General features: G+C 47.4%; 1 protein-coding gene across 2 annotated transcripts in view; it reads left to right on the top strand.

Moving 5' to 3' along the window:
• The first annotated feature begins 82 nt into the window (after window positions 1-82).
• The window catches only part of scarb1 (scavenger receptor class B, member 1), a 104832-nt gene continuing 86304 nt past the window's right edge, over window positions 83-18610 (top strand). Inside the window, exons 1-2 of one of the 2 annotated variants that reach the window (XM_038798057.1) lie at window positions 83-1478; window positions 10440-10600. In XM_038798057.1, coding sequence (XP_038653985.1) covers window positions 1374-1478; window positions 10440-10600 — 266 coding nt within the window. In that variant the 5' untranslated portion in view covers window positions 83-1373. The remainder of the gene's footprint in view (window positions 1479-10439; window positions 10601-18610) is intronic. The other variant, XM_038797967.1, reaches the window with a different exon arrangement.

Here is an 18610-nt window from a genome sequence, read left to right on the forward strand (position 1 = left end):
ACTCACCCCCCCCCCCCCCCCCCCCGGGACTCACCCCCCCCCCCCCCCCCCCCCCCGGGGACTCACCCCCCCCCCCCGGAATCCCCCGCCCTGGGGGAGGTTCTCTCTCTCGGGGGGTTTATAAAAGATGCGGCAGGAAAACTTCAACTTCGCAAATCCTCCGACTGAGGGTCACCCACCCAGACTGAGGGTCACCCACCCAGACTGAGGGTCACCCACCCAGACTGAGGGTCACCCACCCAGACTGAGGGTCACCCACCCAGACTGAGGGTCACCCACCCAGACTGAGGGTCACCCACCCAGACTGAGGGTCACCCACCCAGACTGAGGGTCACCCACCCAGACTGAGGGTCACCCACCCAGACTGAGGGTCACCCTCCCAGACTGAGGGTCACCCACCCAGACTGAGGGTCACCCACCCAGACTGAGGGTCACCCTCCCAGACTGAGGGTCACCCACCCAGACTGAGGGTCACCCACCCAGACTGAGGGTCACCCACCCAGACTGAGGGTCACCCACCCAGACTGAGGGTCACCCACCCAGACTGAGGGTCACCCACCCAGACTGAGGGTCACCCTCCCAGACTGAGGGTCACCCACCCAGACTGAGGGTCACCCACCCAGACTGAGGGTCACCCACCCAGACTGAGGGTCACCCACCCAGACTGAGGGTCACCCACCCAGACTGAGGGTCACCCACCCAGACTGAGGGTCACCCACCCAGACTGATTGTCACCCACCCAGACTGATTGTCACCCACCCAGACTGAGGGTCACCCACCCAGACTGAGGGTCACCCACCCAGACTGAGGGTCACCCTCCCAGACTGAGGGTCACCCTCCCAGACTGAGGGTCACCCACCCAGACTGAGGGTCACCCACCCAGACTGAGGGTCACCCACCCAGACTGAGGGTCACCCACCCAGACTGAGGGTCACCCTCCCAGACTGAGGGTCACCCTCCCAGACTGAGGGTCACCCACCCAGACTGAGGGTCACCCACCCAGACTGAGGGTCACCCACCCAGACTGAGGGTCACCCACCCAGACTGAGGGTCACCCACCCAGACTGAGGGTCACCCACCCAGACTGAGGGTCACCCACCCAGACTGAGGGTCACCCACCCAGACTGAGGGTCACCCACCCAGACTGAGGGTCACCCACCCAGACTGAGGGTCACCCACCCAGACTGAGGGTCACCCACCCAGACTGATTGTCACCCACCCCGACTGAGGGTCACCCACCCAGACTGAGGGTCACCCTCCCAGACTGAGGGTCACCCTCCCAGACTGAGGCGGAGTTTGTTCTGCTCGGTTGGGATTTCACTGAGAGTTTTGTCCTGCTCCTCCCCCAGTGACTGCTCTCCACATTGCACGAGATGGTCCAGCACAGGGTTGTGGTGGCGGCTGGAGTCCTACTGTTGGTGTTTGCTGTGATAATGTTCATCACCATCCCAGTGATAGTAAAGCAGCAGGTGACAGCGGTGAGTCTGTGTGTGTGTCTCTCTCTGTGTGTGTCTCTCTCTGTGTGTGTCTCTCTCTGTGTCTCTCTCTGTGTGTGTCTCTCTCTGTGTGTGTCTCTCTCTGTGTGTGTCTCTCTCTGTGTGTGTCTCTCTCTGTGTGTGTCTCTCTCTGTGTGTGTCTCTCTCTGTGTGTGTCTCTCTGTGTGTGTGTCTCTCTGTGTGTGTGTCTCTCTGTGTGTGTGTCTCTCTCTGTGTCTCTCTCTGTGTCTCTCTCTGTGTGTGTCTCTCTGTGTGTGTGTCTCTCTCTGTGTCTCTCTCTGTGTCTCTCTCTGTGTGTGTGTCTCTCTGTGTGTGTGTCTCTCTCTGTGTGTGTCTCTCTCTGTGTGTGTCTCTCTCTGTGTCTCTCTCTGTGTCTGTGTCTCTCTCTCTCTGTGTCTCTCTCTGTGTCTCTCTCTGTGTCTGTGTCTCTCTCTGTCTCTCTCTCTGTCTCTCTCTGTGTGTGTCTCTCTCTGTGTGTGTCTCTCTCTGTGTGTGTCTCTCTCTGTGTGTGTCTCTCTCTGTGTGTGTCTCTCTCTGTGTGTGTCTCTCTCTGTGTGTGTCTCTCTCTGTGTCTCTCTCTGTGTGTGTCTCTCTCTGTGTGTGTCTCTCTGTGTGTGTGTCTCTCTGTGTGTGTGTCTCTCTCTGTGTCTCTCTCTGTGTCTCTCTCTGTGTCTCTCTGTGTGTGTGTCTCTCTGTGTGTGTGTCTCTCTCTGTGTCTCTCTCTGTGTCTCTCTCTGTGTGTGTCTCTCTCTGTGTGTGTCTCTCTCTGTGTGTGTCTCTCTCTGTGTCTCTCTCTGTGTCTGTGTCTCTCTCTCTCTGTGTCTCTCTCTGTGTCTCTCTCTGTGTCTGTGTCTCTCTCTGTCTCTCTCTCTGTCTCTCTCTGTGTCTCTCTCTGTGTGTGTCTCTCTCTGTGTGTGTCTCTCTCTGTGTGTGTCTCTCTCTGTGTGTGTCTCTCTCTGTGTCTCTCTCTCTGTGTGTGTCTCTCTCTGTGTGTGTCTCTCTCTGTGTGTGTCTCTCTCTGTGTCTCTCTCTGTGTGTGTGTCTCTCTCTGTGTGTGTGTGTGTCTCTCTCTCTGTGTGTGTCTCTCTCTCTGTGTGTGTCTCTCTCTCTGTGTGTGTCTCTCTCTCTGTGTGTGTCTCTCTCTGTGTGTGTGTCTCTCTCTCTGTGTGTGTGTCTCTCTCTCTGTGTGTGTGTCTCTCTCTCTGTGTGTGTGTCTCTCTCTCTGTGTGTGTGTCTCTCTCTGTGTGTGTGTCTCTCTCTCTCTCTGTGTCTCTCTCTCTCTGTGTGTGTGTCTCTCTCTGTGTGTCTCTCTCTGTGTGTCTCTCTCTCTCTGTGTGTGTGTCTCTCTCTGTGTGTGTCTCTCTCTCTGTGTGTGTGTGTCTCTCTGTGTGTGTGTCTCTCTGTGTGTGTGTCTCTCTGTGTGTGTGTCTCTCTCTGTGTGTGTGTCTCTCTCTGTGTGTGTGTCTCTCTCTGTGTGTGTGTCTCTCTGTGTGTGTGTCTCTCTGTGTGTGTGTCTCTCTGTGTGTGTGTCTCTCTGTGTGTGTGTCTCTCTGTGTGTGTGTCTCTCTGTGTGTGTCTCTCTCTGTGTGTGTCTCTCTCTGTGTGTGTCGGTCTGTGTCTCTGTGTGTGTGTCTCTCTCTCTGTGTGTGTGTGTCTCTCTCTCTCTGTGTCTCTGTGTGTGTCTCTCTCTGTGTGTGTCGGTCTGTGTCTCTCTGTGTGCGGGGGGTCTGTGCGGGTCGTGGATTCAGGATTGCTTTCATTGTACATTCTCTAATTTCCTTTCAGTAAGAAACAGGAATTTCCGGATGATCAGGACCAGGTTTTAAATGTTCCACTGGATTATTCCATTTATGCCTCCCTATTCCTCCTTGTTTCTGGACTATTCAATATCTAATCCAACCTCCGTGTTTATAAATTGAGAATTTACCTTGTTACTCTGGGCTCTCTGAACTTTGTTCAGGTTATAGACTTTTCATAGAATTTACAGTACAAAAGGAGGCCATTCAGCCCATCGAGTCTGCACCGGCCCTTGGAAAGAGCACCCCACTTAAGACCATGCCCGACACCCTATCCCCGTAACTCAGTAACCCCACGTAACATTTTGGACACTAAAGACAATTCACCATGGCCAACCCATCTCACCTGCGCATCTTTGGTCTGTGGGAGGAAACCGGAGCACCCGGAGGAGAACGTGCAGGCTCCGCACAGACAGTGACCCAAGCCGGGAATCGAACCCTGGAGCTGTGAAGCAACTGTGCTAACCACTGTGCTACTGTGCTGCCCTGGTTTCAAGGGGTCCAGTGGTCTACCCCTGACCCTATGGGGTATTCACGAAAACCATTGACAAGGATGACAGGTATCCCGATTATCTGCCAATTTAAATGATATTCACCGGCCTATCCGTTATAACATGGTATTCACCGGCCTATCCGTTATAACATGGTATTCACCGGCCTATCCGTTATAACATGGTATTCATGGCGCTGTCCTGTTGATCCATGAGCACGAAGCGAAAAATAAGTGAAAGTCAGTCCTGAGTTGATGCCAGAAATTCTCAGCGAGAATTAAAACTTTGAGTAAAATGTCGGATTTTACGCATCAAAACCAAAACATTCCTGAACACAACTTTCTTATTTTTGTACGAAAAGGTCAAGTTGGTATGAGCTATTTTAAAACTGCATGGAAAATTATCATGAAAAGCATGGGTGAAGTTTTGTAACAAATTCTTGATTAATTTCCCCAGTAAAGAAAAATATTTAGAGATTTGCTTTACTGGGTATATTTTTTCACCAAGTGCACTGGGGCTGGTTTAGCACAGGGCTAAATGGCTGGCTTTTAAAGCAGACCCACGCAGGCCAGCAGCACGGTTCAATTCCCGTACCAGCCTCCCTGAACAGGCGCTGGAATGTGGCGACTAGGGGCTTTTCACAGTAACTTCATTGAAGCCTACTCGTGACAATAAGCGATTTTCATTTCATTTCATGAACAAAGAACAAAGAAAATTACAGCACAGGAACAGGCCCTTCGGCCCTCCCAGCCTGCACCGATCCAGATCCTTTATCTAAACCTGTTGCCTATTTTCCAAGGTCTACTTCCCTCTGTTCCCCACCCGTTCATATATCTGTCCAGATGCATCTTAAAAGCTAACATAGTATTCATAAAATGGACTTCATCATTCAAACAAAAAAAGCATTGCATTGTTAAAAAGCAGATTAAATCTGAATCCCTGATGCAGATTGTGAGCTAGATGTACATGGAAAAAGGGGTATCTAATAGACTAGTCCATAACTACGGATTAGAACATTGTTGTTGTTACTCGCTTATTCTCTTGGGATATGTACAGACGATTGGATAGATTGGCCAAGAACGCTTCCACAATCACTAGATCTGCAACTGATCCAACCTTAAGGCACCTACAGATGTTGTCATGTTTAAAATACAGCTGTTGTATCAGCAGAGAAAAGGCCCTTCGGCCCAGCGAGTCTGTGCTGGTCAAAAACAACCATCTAATTATTCTAATCCCATTTCCCAGCACTTGCCCATTGCCTTGTCTACCTTGGGATCGCAAGTGCACATCTAAATACTTGTTAAATGTTATGATGGTGTAGCTGGGAGGGGTTCAAATTCTTGAGGCATTGGGACTGGTTCTGGGGAAGGTGGGGCCTGTACAAATGTCCTTGCAGGGGCTTTTGCGAGTTCTATTGGGAAGCATTTAAACTAGTGTGGCAGGGGTTGGGATCCCACATAGGTCAGATTCAGATCAGGAAAATGGCAGTAGAGCATTAGCTAGTGTTGTAGATGTTGTGATAGACTTGGAATTGCAGCAGAAGCAAAGTTCAAGGGAAAATGGTGGGGTTCAACTGTTTGTACTTCACTGTAAGGAGTATTACAAATAAGGTAGACGAGTTAAGGGCACAGGTAGACACGGCAACAGGATGTCATTGCTATAAAGGAAACCTGGCTAAAGGAGGGGTGGGTGTGGGGTCCATGGCCAGTGGGAGAGAACTGGAGAAGGGGAGCAGGTTCCAATCTGAAAGATTTAAGGTGCAGAAGCGAACCCTCAGCTCATCTTCACTCCACTTAATCTTCCAAACTGAGGCAAATTCTCCCAAATACTTTTCACTGTACCTCGGTACATGTGACAATAAACAAATCCAAACTGATGCAAATTCTCCCAAACTGATGCAAATTCTCCCAAACTGATGCAAATTCTCCCAAACTGATGCAAATTCTCCCAAACTGATGCAAATCTCCCAAACTGATGCAAATTCTCCCAAACTGATGCAAATCTCCCAAACTGATGCAAATCTCCCAAACTGATGCAAATTCTCCCAAACTGATGCAAATTCTCCCAAATACTTGTCACTGTACAACATTCCACAACAGTGGAAGACACAAATAACTTGCAAGTGACTGACAGAAATGAGGCTATGACAGGTGAGGACCTTGAGAGGATTGTTATCACTAAGGAGGGAGTGATGGGCAAGCTAATGGGGCTAAAGGTAGACAAGTCTCCTGGCCCTGATGGAATGCATCCCAGAGTGCTAAAAGAGATGGCTAGGGAAATTGCAAATGCACTAGTGATAATTTACCGAAATTCACTAGACTCTGGGGTGGTCCCGGTGGATTGGAAATTAGCAAACGTGACACCACTGTTTAAAAACGGAGGTAGGCAGAGAGCAGGAAATTATAGGCCAGTGAGCTTAACTTCGGTAGTAGGGAAGATGCTGGAATCTATCATCAAGGAAGAAATAGCGAGGCATCTGGATAGAAATTGTCCCATTGGACAGACGCAACATGGGTTCATAAAGGGCAGGTCGTACCTAACTAATTTAGTGGAATTTTTTGAGGACACTACCAGTGCAGTAGATAACGGGGAGCCAATGGATGTGGTGTATCTGGATTTCCAGAAAGCCTTTGACAAGGTGCCACACAAAAGGTTGTTGCATTAGATAAAGATGCATGGCATTAAGGGTAAAGTAGTAGCATGGATAGAGGATTGGTTAATTAATAGAAAGCAAAGAGTGGGGATTAATGGGTGTTTCTCTGATTGGCAATCAGTAGCTAGTGGTGTCCCTCAGGGATCCGTGTTGGGCCCACAATTGTTCACAATTTACATAGCTGATTTGGAGTTGGGACCACCAAAAAGACACGCAGAAGCAGCAGAGTAGAATTAAGAGAGAAATCAGGAGGGCAAAAAGGGAGATTGCTTTTGCAGATAATGCAAAGGAGAATCCAAAGAGCTTCTACAAATACACAAAGAACAAAAGAGTAACTCGGGAGAGAGTAGGCCCTCGTATGGATCTACAAGATCATCTATGTACGGATCCACAAGAGATGGGTGAGATCCTAAATGAATATTTCTCATCGTTTCATAGATCATAGAATTTACAGTGCAGAAGGAGGCCATTCGGCCCATCGAGTCTTCACCAGCTCTTGGAAAGAGCACCCGACCCACTGTCCACACCTCCACCGTATGCCCATAACCCAGTAACCCCACCCAACACTAAGGGCAATTTTGGACACTAAGGGCAATTTAGCATGGCCAATCCACCTAACCCGCACATCTTTGGACTGTGGGAGGAAACTAGAGCACCCGGAGGAAACCCACGCACACACGGGGAGGACGTGCAGACTCCACACAGTCACCCAAGACTGGAATTGAACCTGGTGCCTGGCGCTGTGAGGCAATCGTGCTGACCACTATGCCACCGTGTCGCCCTATTGGCCCAAACACTGAGGAAAACCCTGGCCTTCTGTGAAATGGTGCCTCTAGGTCCACCTGAATGGGCAAACTGGGGCTTGTTTAACATTTTATCTGAAAGACATCATCTTTGACAGAACTCTGTTCACCTAACCCTAGCCCTCAGTTCTGCTGTGCTGGGGTCACCCTAGGTTTTGTGCATAATCTCGAGCAAATGCATGCCAAACACAACTTCCATAGATTGTTTCGACACACTCAGCAATAAACTTATCTTCAGTTTCTAATCTGTGCAGAAGATCGACACAGAAGGTCTGTGCAACTTCCAGTACCAGGCACACTGTTCCAAGAGATGATGATGAAATAAAGGGTTGTATTGAGATTCTTGTGCTAGTTAATGAAGGACTACAGCCATTAAATTATTCTAGAAAATGTCGAACTTTCTAATAAGTTGAGGCTGTGGATTTATTTCCAGAATTATTGATTGGGGTAGAAAATTTTAATAATGGTATTTTGTTCAAGAATTTAGAAACTTTCTGAATCTAAAGGCTGAATTGCAATGCGACTTGTGACAAAAATAGATTCAGGAATTGATCAATGGTGAGAGGGAAGACCATAAGACATAGGAGATTTGGCCCATCAAGTCAGCTCCGCCATTCAATCATGGCTGATATTTTTATCCCCACTCTCCGGCCTTCTCCCCATAACCCCTGATCCCCTTATTAATCAAGAACCTATCTATCTTTGTCTTAAAGACACTCAGTGATTTGACCTCCACAGCCTTCTGCGGCAAAAAGTTCCACAGATTCACCACCCTCTGGCTGAAGAAATTCCTCCTCATCTCTGTTTTAAAGGATCGTCCCTTTAGTCTGAAATTGTGCCCTCTGCTTCTAGTTTTTCCAACAAGTAATGAAAATCGCTTATTGTCACGAGTAGGCTTCAAATGAAGTTTCTGTGAAAAGCCCCTAGTTGCCACATTCCGGCGCCTGTCCGGGGAGGCTGGTACGGGAATCGAACCGTGCTGCTGGCCTGCTTGGTCTGCTTTGAAAGCCAGCGATTTAGCCGAGGGAGCTAAACCAGCCCCTGGTTTAGTGGACAAGTGGAAACATCCTCTCCACGTCCACTCTATCCAGGCCTCGCAGTATCCTGTAAGTTTCAATAAGATCCCACCTCATCCTTCTCGACTCCGAGTCCAGACCCAGAGTCCTCAACCGTTCCTCATACGACAAGTTCTTCATTCCAGGGATCATTCTGTGAACCTCCTCTGGACCCTTTCCAGGGCCAGCTCATCCTTCCTTAGATACAGGGCCCAAAACTGCTCACAATACTCCCAATGGGGTCTGACCAGAGCCTTATGCAATTTCAGAAGTACATCCCCCTGGTCTTTAGTATTCTAGCCCTCTTGACATGAATGCTAACATTGCATTTGCCTTCCTCACTGCCGACTGAACCTGCACGCTAACCTTAAGAGAATCGTGAACAAAGACTCCCAAATCCCTTTGTGCTTCTGCTTTCCGAAGCATTTCCCCATTTAGAAAATTGTCTGTGTCTCCATTTCTCCTTCCAAAGTGCATAACCTCACACTTTTCCACATTGTATTCCATCTGCCACTTCATTGCCCGCTCTCCTAGCCTGTCCAAGCCCTTCTGCAGCCCCCCTGCTTCCTCAATACTACCTGTCCCTCTACAGATCTTTCTATCATCTGCAAACTTAGCAACAGTGCCTTCAGTACCTTCTTCCAGATCATTAATGTATATTGTGAAAAGTTGTGGTCCCAGCACAGACCCCTGAGGTACACCACTAGTCACCGGCTGCCAACCTGAAAACGACCCCTTTATCCCCACTCTCTGCCTTCTGCCAGTCAGCCAATCCTCTATCCATGCCAGGATCTTACCCTTAACACCATGGGCTCTTAACTTATTGAACAGTCTCCTGTGTGGCACCTTGTCTGAATAATAATAATAATCTTTATTGTCACAAGTAGGCTTACATTAACACTGCAATGAAGTTACTGTGAAAATCCCCTAGTCGCCACATTCCGGCACCTGTTCGGGTACACAGAGGGAGAATTCAGAATGTCCAAATTACCTAACAGCATATCTTTCGGGACTTGTGGGAGGAAACCAGAGCTAACCACTGTGCTATCATGCTAATCCCAGTTATTCACATTATATATTAATGATTTAGATGATGGTACTAAATGTCATATTTGCAGATGACGCAAAGCTGGGTGGGAGGGTGAGCTGTGAGGAGGATGCAGAGATCCTTCAGTGTGATTTGGACAAGTTGAGTGAGTGGTAGATGCAGTATAATTTGGATAAATGTGAGGTTATCCACGTTGGTAGCAGAAACAAGAAGGCAGATTATTATCTGAATGGTCATAAATTAGGAGAGGCGAATGTGCAATGGGACCTGGGTGTCCATTCGCTGAAGGTAAGCATGCAGGTGCAGCAGGCGGTAAAGATGGCAAATGGTATGTTGGCCTTCATTGAGAGAGGATCTGAGTAGAAAAGTAGTGAGGTCTTGGCTTCAATTGTAGTTGTTTTGTTAGACCGCACCTGGAATACTGTGGCCATTATTGGTTTCCTTACCTTGGGAAAGATATTATTGCCATAGAGGGAGAGCAACAAATCTACACCAGACTTGTGCCAGGGATGGTGGGACTGTCCTTATTGTGAGAATTCTGGGAAACTGCCTGTATTGTCTACTCACTGAATCCTACAGCATGCTTAATTTTTTTTTTAATTCTCACAAGTAGGCTTACATTAACACTGCAATGAAGTTACTGTGAAAAGCCCCTAGTCGCCACATTCCGGCACCTGTTTGGGTACACGGAGAATTCAGAATTCTCAGCTGGTACGGGAATTGAACCCGTGCTGCTGGCCTTGTTCTGCATCACAAACCAGCTGTCTAGCTCACTGAGCTAAACCAGTTACAGGGATAGACAGTGTAGATAAGCTGAGTCAGTGTTTAAAACAGAGATTGGCATTTAGGAATCTCAGTGACAGAGATGTGGGAAAATGGGGGGGTGGGGGAAGTGAATGATCAGCTGTGATCATACTGAACGGCAGATCAGGCTGAATGGTTTAATCCTTTCCTGACATTGGATACATTGATTTGCTTAAAAGATTATTAGAAAATTAACTTTGGTTTGAAGCCTCTTTAGAAAATATTAACTTTGTAATTTAACTTGAATTTTTTATTTGTAGGAATTTAATTTTTACACCCATATTTTATTGCAGAAAGTTAAGATTGATCCTGAGAGTGGGCTAGCTTACACCATGTGGCGCGACATTCCTGTCCCATTCTACATGTCACTCTATTTCTTCGAGGTTAAAAATCCGCAGGAAATTCTGCGTGGCGAGAAAGCCGTTCTGGAACAGCGTGGGCCTTATGTTTACAGGTACGTGCCTCAGTCATGTTCTCAATTGCCAATTAGCAACAGGGCCATTGAAAATGAGTGTTGGTATTTCACATTGATGTGAAACTTTACTGGATCTGTATTGAGGCACGCTGCTTTCTCACTTGGCAGAAATTCTTCTTGCATCATAACAAGCTGCATTTATCCTTACGCGAGAGAAGGAAGTTGATAACGTAGGAATAAAGCTGCAGGTTGTGATATAGAACATAGAACATTACAGCGCAGTACAGGCCCTTCGGCCCACGATGTTGCGCCGTCCTGTGAAACCCTTCTAAAGTCCCTCTACACTATTCCCTTATCGTCCATATGCCTATCCAATGACCATTTGAATGCGTTTAGTGTTGGCCAATAACCTATATTGGATAGGTTAAAACAAAGATGTCTCAAAGCTTGGTAATACTAGAGGTTAAAAGTCACTTCTGAATGGATTCAACCATAATCTGTAATCGTTACTCCGTTCAGACAGATGGTGCATTAAAGACACGATTAAATAGGGGAGGTGCTGGCATAGTGGCAATATTACTGGATTGATAATGCAGAGTGCCCACGGCAGCGCACACTCTTGCCTCCACTACCCCCCACCCCCACCCCTTGCGAGCGTACACCCTTCTGTTCTTTGCAACTCCTCCCACTTCACACATCTCCCCCTCTCACATGTGGGGCAGACCGGGTAAGTGCATCAGATTGTATTTACCTGAAGGATGTTCGTGAACCAGAAGAGTTTTTGCAACAATCAACAATGGTTTCATGGTCATCAGGCGACTTATTCACAATTTACATCAATGATTTGGATGTGGGGATAAAATGTGATATTTCCAAGTTTGCTGATGAAAACGATAAAAACACTTAGTGAGAATTGGTGAGAATATAAGTGGTGAGGCAAATATAAAGTCTCTAAGGAAATTTAGACGAATTGACTGGTCAAGAACATGGCAGGTGGATTAGAATGTAAAGTTATCCGCTTTAGTAGGAAAACAAACATGTAGCGTATTTTTGTAAATCGGGACAGGAACACAAGGAAAGTTGATATCTAAAAAGATCAAGTGAGAGGGGCCATATTGTTGGAGAGGACAGTGTGAAACAGACTGGTAAGCTCAAGGATATACTTGTTAGGAAGGATATACTTGTCAGTCCTCAACACCGACAACTGCCAATCTCCAGACGCAATTCTGCAACTCATCCGTTTCATTCTAGACCACAACGTCTTCACCTTCGACAACAAATTCTTCATCCAGATGCACGGAACAGCCATGGGGACCAAATTTGCACCTCAATATGCCAACATCTTCATGCACAAGTTTGAACAGGACTTCCTCACCACACAGGACTTTCAACCGATGCTATACACCAGATACATCGATGACATTTTTTTCCTTTGGACCCACGGCGAGACATCACTGAAACGACTACACGATGACATCAATAAGTTCCATCCCACCATCAAACTCACCATGGACTATTCTCCAAATTCAGTTCCATTCTTGGACACACTCGTCTCCATCAAGGACGGTCACCTCAGCACCTCGCTTTACCGCAAGCCCACAGATAATCTCACGATGCTCCACTTCTCCAGCTTTCACCCGAAACACATTAAAGAAGCCATCCCCTATGGACAAGCCCTCCGTATACACAGGATCTGCTCAGACAAGGAGGAGCGCAACAGACACCTACAGATGCTGAAAGATGCCCTCGTACGAACGGGATATGGCGCTCGACTCATTGATCGACAGTTCCACCGCGCCACAGCAAAAAAACCGCACCGACCTCCTCAGAAGACAAACACGGGACACCACTGACAGAGTACCCTTCGTCGTCCAGTACTTTCCTGGGGCGGAGAAACTACGACATCTTCTTCGCAGCCTCCAACACATCATCAGCGAGGATGGACATCTTGCCAAGGTCATCCCCACACCCCCACTACTGGCCTTCAAACAACCGCGCAACCTCAAACAAACCATTGTTTGCAGCAAATTACCCAGCCTTCAGAACAGCAACCACAACACCACAAAACCCTGCCAGGGTAATCTCTGCAAGACATGCCAGATCATCGACATGGACACCACCATTACACGTGGAAACACCACCCACCAGGTACGCGGCGCATACTCGTGCGACTCGACCAATGTAGTCTACCTCATACGCTGCAGGAAAGGATGTCCCGAAGCGTGGTACATTGGCGAGACCATGCAGACACTGCGACAACGAATAAACGGGCATCGTGCGACTATCAACAGGCAGGACTGTTCCCTTCCAGTTGGGGAACACTTCAGCAGTCAAGGACATTCAGCCTCTGATCTCCGGGTCAGCATTCTACAAGGAGGCCTTCAGGAGACGCGACAACGCAAAATTGCTGAGCAAAAACTTATAGCTAAGTTCCGCACGCATGAATGCGGACTCAACCGGGATCTGGGATTCATGTCGCATTACATTCGGCCCCCACCAACAAGCCTGGACTTGCAGAGGCCTACCGACTGAACTGGCTTGGGACAATTCACACCTCTTTAACCTGGAGTTACCTCTCTCTCTGCATCTTTGATGATTTGATTGCCTGCAGGTGCTCGCATTCCGGGGCATCTCTGACTGTGTCTATATAAACATTTCTGGAACAAGCCTTTCCATTCACCTGAAGAAGGAGCCGTGCTCCGAAAGCTCGTGTTTGAAACAAACCTGTTGGACTTTAACCTGGTGTTGTAAGACTTCTTACTGTGCTCACCCCAGTCCAACGCCGGCATCTCCACATCATGTTAGGAAGGAAGCTGTGTTGGGCATTTTGAAAAAGTTGAGGATAGACAAGTCCCCCGGGCCTGACAGGATGTATCCAAGGATTCTATGGGAAGCAAGAGATGAAATTGCAGAGCCGTTGGCAATGATCTTTTCGTCCTCACTGTCAACAGGGGTGGTACCAGGGGATTGGAGAGTGGCGAATGTCGTGCCCCTGTTCAAAAAAGGGAATAGGGATAACCCTGGGAATTACAGGCCAGTTAGTCTTACTTCGATGGTCAGCAAAGTAATGGAAAGGGTACTGAGGGATAGGATTTCTGAGCATCTGGAAAGACACTGCTTGATTAGGGATAGTCAGCACGGTTTTGTGAGGGGTAGGTCTTGCCTTAAAAGTCTTGTTGACTTCTTTGAGGAGGTGACCAAGCATGTGGATGAAGGTAAAGCAGTGGATGTAGTGTACATGGATTTTAGTAAGGCATTTGATAAGGTTCCCCATGGTAGGCTTATGCAGAAAGTAAGGAGGCATGGGATAGTGGGAAATTTTGCCCGTTGGATAATGAACTGGCTAACCGATAGAAGTCAGAGAGTGGTGGTGGATGGCAAATATTCAGTGTGAAACCCAGTTACCAGTGGCGTACCGCAGGGATCAGTTCTGGGTCCTCTGCTGTTTGTGATTTTCATTAATGACTTGGATGAGGGAGTTGAAGGGTGGGTCAGTAAATTTGCAGATGATACGAAGATTGGTGGAGTTGTGGATAGTGAGGAGGGTCATTGTCTGCTGCAAAGAGACATAGATAGGATGCAGAGCTGGGCTGAGAAGTGGCAGATGGAGTTTAACCCTGACAAGTGTGAGGTTGTCCATTTTTGAAGGACAAATATGAATGCAGAATACAGGGTTAATGGTAAGGTTCTTGGCAACGTGGAGGAGCAGAGGGATCTTGGGGTCTATGTTCATAGATCTTTGAAAGTTGCCACTCAAGTGGATAGAGCTGTGAAGAAGGCCTATGGTGTGCTAGCGTTCATTAGCAGAGGGATTGAATTTAAGAGCCGTGAGGTGATGATGCAGCTGTACAAAACCTTGGTAAGGCCACATTTGGAGTACTGTGTACAGTTCTGGACACCTAATTTAAGGAATGATATGGAAGCTTTGGAAAAGGTGCAAAGGAGATTTACCAGGATGTTGCCTGGAATTCTAGGTCTTACGAGGAAAGGTTGAGGGTGCTGGGCCTTTTCTCATTAGAATGGAGAAGGATGAGGGGCGACTTGATAAAGGTTTATAAGATGATCAGGGGAATAGATAGAGTAGACAGTCAGAGACTTTTTCCCCGGGTGGAACACACCATTACAAGGGGACATAAATTTAAGGTAAATGGTGGAAGATATAGGGGGGATGTCAGAGGTAGGTTCTTTACCCAGAGAGTAGTGGGGGCTTGGAATGCACTGCCTGTGGAAGTAGTTGAGTCGGAAACATTAGGGACCTTCAAGCAGCTATTGGATAGGTATATGGATTAGGGTAGAAGAATGAAGTGTAGATTAATTTTTTCTTAAGGGCAGCACAGTAGCATTGTGGATAGCACTATTGCTTCACAGCTCCAGGGTCCCAGGTTCGATTCCCGGCTGGGTCACTGTCTGTGTGGAGTCTGCACATCCTCCCCGTGTCTGCGTGGGTTTCCTCCGGGTGCTCCGGTTTCGTCCCACAGTCCAAAGACGTGCAGGTTGGGTGGATTGGCCATGATTAATTGCCTCTTAGTGTCCAAAATTCTATGATTTACCTGGGACAAAAGTTTGGCACAACATCGTGGGCCGAAGGGCCTGTTCCGTGCTGGATTTCTCTATACTCTAATGTACAATAGACAGCAATGTGAAAAATGAAAGGCAAATGGCATGTGCCCTGTTTTGGAAGTGAATTTTCTGTGCAGGAATAAAGATGTCTTGGTAGAATTGTTTAGAACTTTGGTGAGACTACACCTGTAGTATTGTGCACAGTTTTGGTCTCCTTATCTAAGGAAGGATATGCTTGCCGTAGAGGGAGTGCACCATGCGGTAGTGGGATTGTTGCATGAGGAATGATTGAGGAGACGAGGCTGTATCCTCTGTACAGAGGAATGAGAGGTTAACTCATTAAGTGTATTCTAACTGATTCTAACTGAACGTGATCGGGTAAATTCAGGAAGGATTTCCAGAAAGCCTTTGACAAGGTGCCACACAAAAGGTTGCTGCATCAGATAAAGATGCATGGCATTAAGGGTAAAGTAGTAGCATGGATAGAGGATTGGTTAATTAATAGAAAGCAAAGAGTGGGGATTAATGGGTGTTTCTCTGGTTGGCAATCAGTAGCTAGTGGTGTCCCTCAGGGATCAGCGTTGGGCCCACAATTGTTCACAATTTACATAGATGATTTGGAGTTGGGACCAAGGGCAATGTGTCCAAGTTTGCAGATGACACTAAGATGAGTGGTAAAGCAAAAAGTGCAGAGGATACTGGAAGTCTACAGAGGGATTTGGATAGGTTAAGTGAATGGGCTCGGGTCTGGCAGATGGAATAAAATGTTGACAAATGTGAGGTTATCCATTTTGGTAGGAATAACAGCAAACGGGATTATTATTTAAACGATAAAATATTAAAGCATGCTGCTGTGCAAAGAGACCTGGGTGTGTTAGTGCATGAGTCACAGAAGGTTGGTTTACAGGTGCAACAGGTGATTAAGAAGGCAGCACGGTAGCATTGTGGATAGCACAATCGCTTCACAGCTCCAGGGTCCCAGGTTCGATTCCGGCTTGGGTCACTGTCTGTGCGGAGTCTGCACATCCTCCCCGTGTGTGCGTGGGTTTCCTCCGGGTGCTCCGGTTTCCTCCCACAGTCCAAAGATGTGCGGGTTAGGTGGATTGGCCATGCTAAATTGCCCGTAGTGTCCTAAAAAGTAAGGTAAGGGGGGGGGGGGGGGTTGTTGGGTTACGGGTATAGGGTGGATGCGTGGGTTTGAGTGGGGTGATCATTGCTCTGCACAACATCGAGGGCCGAAGGGCCTGTTCTGTGCTGTAATGTTCTATGTTCTATGTTCTGTGTACTGGAATTGGAGGGTGTGCAGAGGAGATTCACTAGGTTAATCCCAGAGCTGAAGGGGTTGGATTACGAGGAGTGGTTGAGTAGACTGGGACTGTACTCGTTGGAATTTAGAAGGATGAGGGGGGATCTTCTAGAAACATTTAAAATTATGAAGGGAATAGATAGGATAGATGCGGGCAGGTTGTTTCCACTGGCGGGTGAAAGCAGAACTAGGGGGCATAGCCTCAAAATAAGGGGAAGTAGATTTAGGACTGAGTTTAAGAGGAACTTCTTCACCCAAAGGGTTGTGAATCTATGGAATTCCTTGCCCAGTGAAGCAGTTGAGGCTCCTTTATTAAATGTTTTTAAGATAAAGATAGATAGTTTTTTGAAGAATAAAGGGATTAAGGGTTATGGTGTTCGGGCCGGAAAGTGGAGCTGAGTCCACAAAAGATCAGCCATGATCTAATTGAATGGCGGAGCAGGCTCGAGGGGCCAGATGGCCTACTCCTGCTCCTAGTTTCTATGTTTCCCCTGGTTTTGTTGGGGAATTCAATGTTTCGAACCAGCGGGCACAGTTTCACAGTAACAAGTAGGCCATTCAGGACTGAGATCAGGAAAAGTTCTTCAGTTGGACGGTGGTGAATCTTTGGAATTCACTGCCCCAGAGGCCTGTGTTCAAAACAGAGCTTGACAGATTTCTGGGGAAGATAAGCCACAATCTAATTAAATAGCAGAGCAGGCTCGACGGGCTGATTGGCCTCCCATGTTGCCTTGAGAAATGGGAACAGGAATACATTAAGCCTGCTCCATCTTTCAATACGATCATGGCTGATTTTGGGCATCAATTTGGGCACAAGTACAGTTAATTGCCTTTGAACATCACTTCCAAATTTCTCACCTTCTCCTTTTTATTCTTATGGCCAAAGCCACATTCCTAACCTGTCTTTATCTCTTTGCAACTTCTGTGTCTTCCTCAATGCTTATTTTGCCACCTACCTTGGTATCATTGGCGAATGTGGATACATTACTCTTAATAAGTCATTAATATAGATGGTAAATAGCTAAAACCCCTTCACTGATCCTTGCAATACTCCACCATTCACTCTCTGCCAGCTTAACAAAGCCCCCGTCACACCCATTATCTATTAACCAATCCTCTAATCATTGCTATATGATGAATGTATGAATTTCAAATAGGCTATATATAGGTTATATATATTTGATGCAGTAAGGGTTTAAAGACTGGGCTAGTCTGTATGTGACTGCTGCAGTCAAAGAACAAAGAACAATACAGCACAGGAACAGGCCCTTCGGCCCTCCAAGCCTGTACCAGCCATGATACCAACCTTGGCCAAAACCCTCAGCGCTTCCTTGTGCCGTATCCCTCTATCCCCGTCCTATCCATGTGTTTGTCAAGATACCTTTTGAACGCCGTTAATGTATCGAATTCCACACCCTCCCCTGGCAACGCGTTCCAGGCACTCGCCACCCTCTGTGTAACAACCTGCCTCACACATCTCCTCTAAACTTTGCCCCACTGACCTTAAACCTATGCCCCCTGGTGACTGACCCGCCACCCTGGGAGAGAGTGCCTGCCCATCCACTCTATCCATGCCCCTCATAATCTTGTTGACCTCTATCAGGTCGCCCCTCAACCTCCGTCTTTCTAACGGAAACAGTCCGAGTCTATTCAGCCTCTCCCCATAGCTAACACCCTCCAGACCAGGCAACATCCTGGTAAACCTCCTCTCCACCCTCTCCAAAGCCTCCACATCCTTCTGGTAGCCATGATGTGGAGATGCCGGCGTTGGACTGGGGTGAGCACAGTAAGAAGTCTTACAACACCAGGTTAAAGTCCAACATGTTTGTTTCAAACACTAGCTTTCGGAGCGCTGCTCCTTCCTCAGGTGAATGAAGAGGTATGTTCCAGAAAGATGTTTCATGGGACATACCTCTTCATTCACCTGAGGAAGGAGCAGTGCTCCGAAAGCTCGTGTTTGAAACAAACCTGTTGGACTTTAACCTGGTGTTGTAAGACTTCTTACTGTGCTCACCCCAGTCCAACGCCGGCATCTCCACATCATGGCTATACAACTGCAGCATGACTTGCCAGTTTGTATACTTGCTGCCCTGTCCAATGAAGGCAAGCATTCCGTCTGCTTTCTTGACTACCTTGTCCACTTGTCCAGCTAACCTTGTATTTCCCAATCGGAATCCCTGGCT

Source organism: Scyliorhinus canicula, chromosome 1 (assembly GCF_902713615.1).
Source record: "Scyliorhinus canicula chromosome 1, sScyCan1.1, whole genome shotgun sequence".
Classification (NCBI taxonomy): Eukaryota; Metazoa; Chordata; class Chondrichthyes; order Carcharhiniformes; family Scyliorhinidae; genus Scyliorhinus; species Scyliorhinus canicula.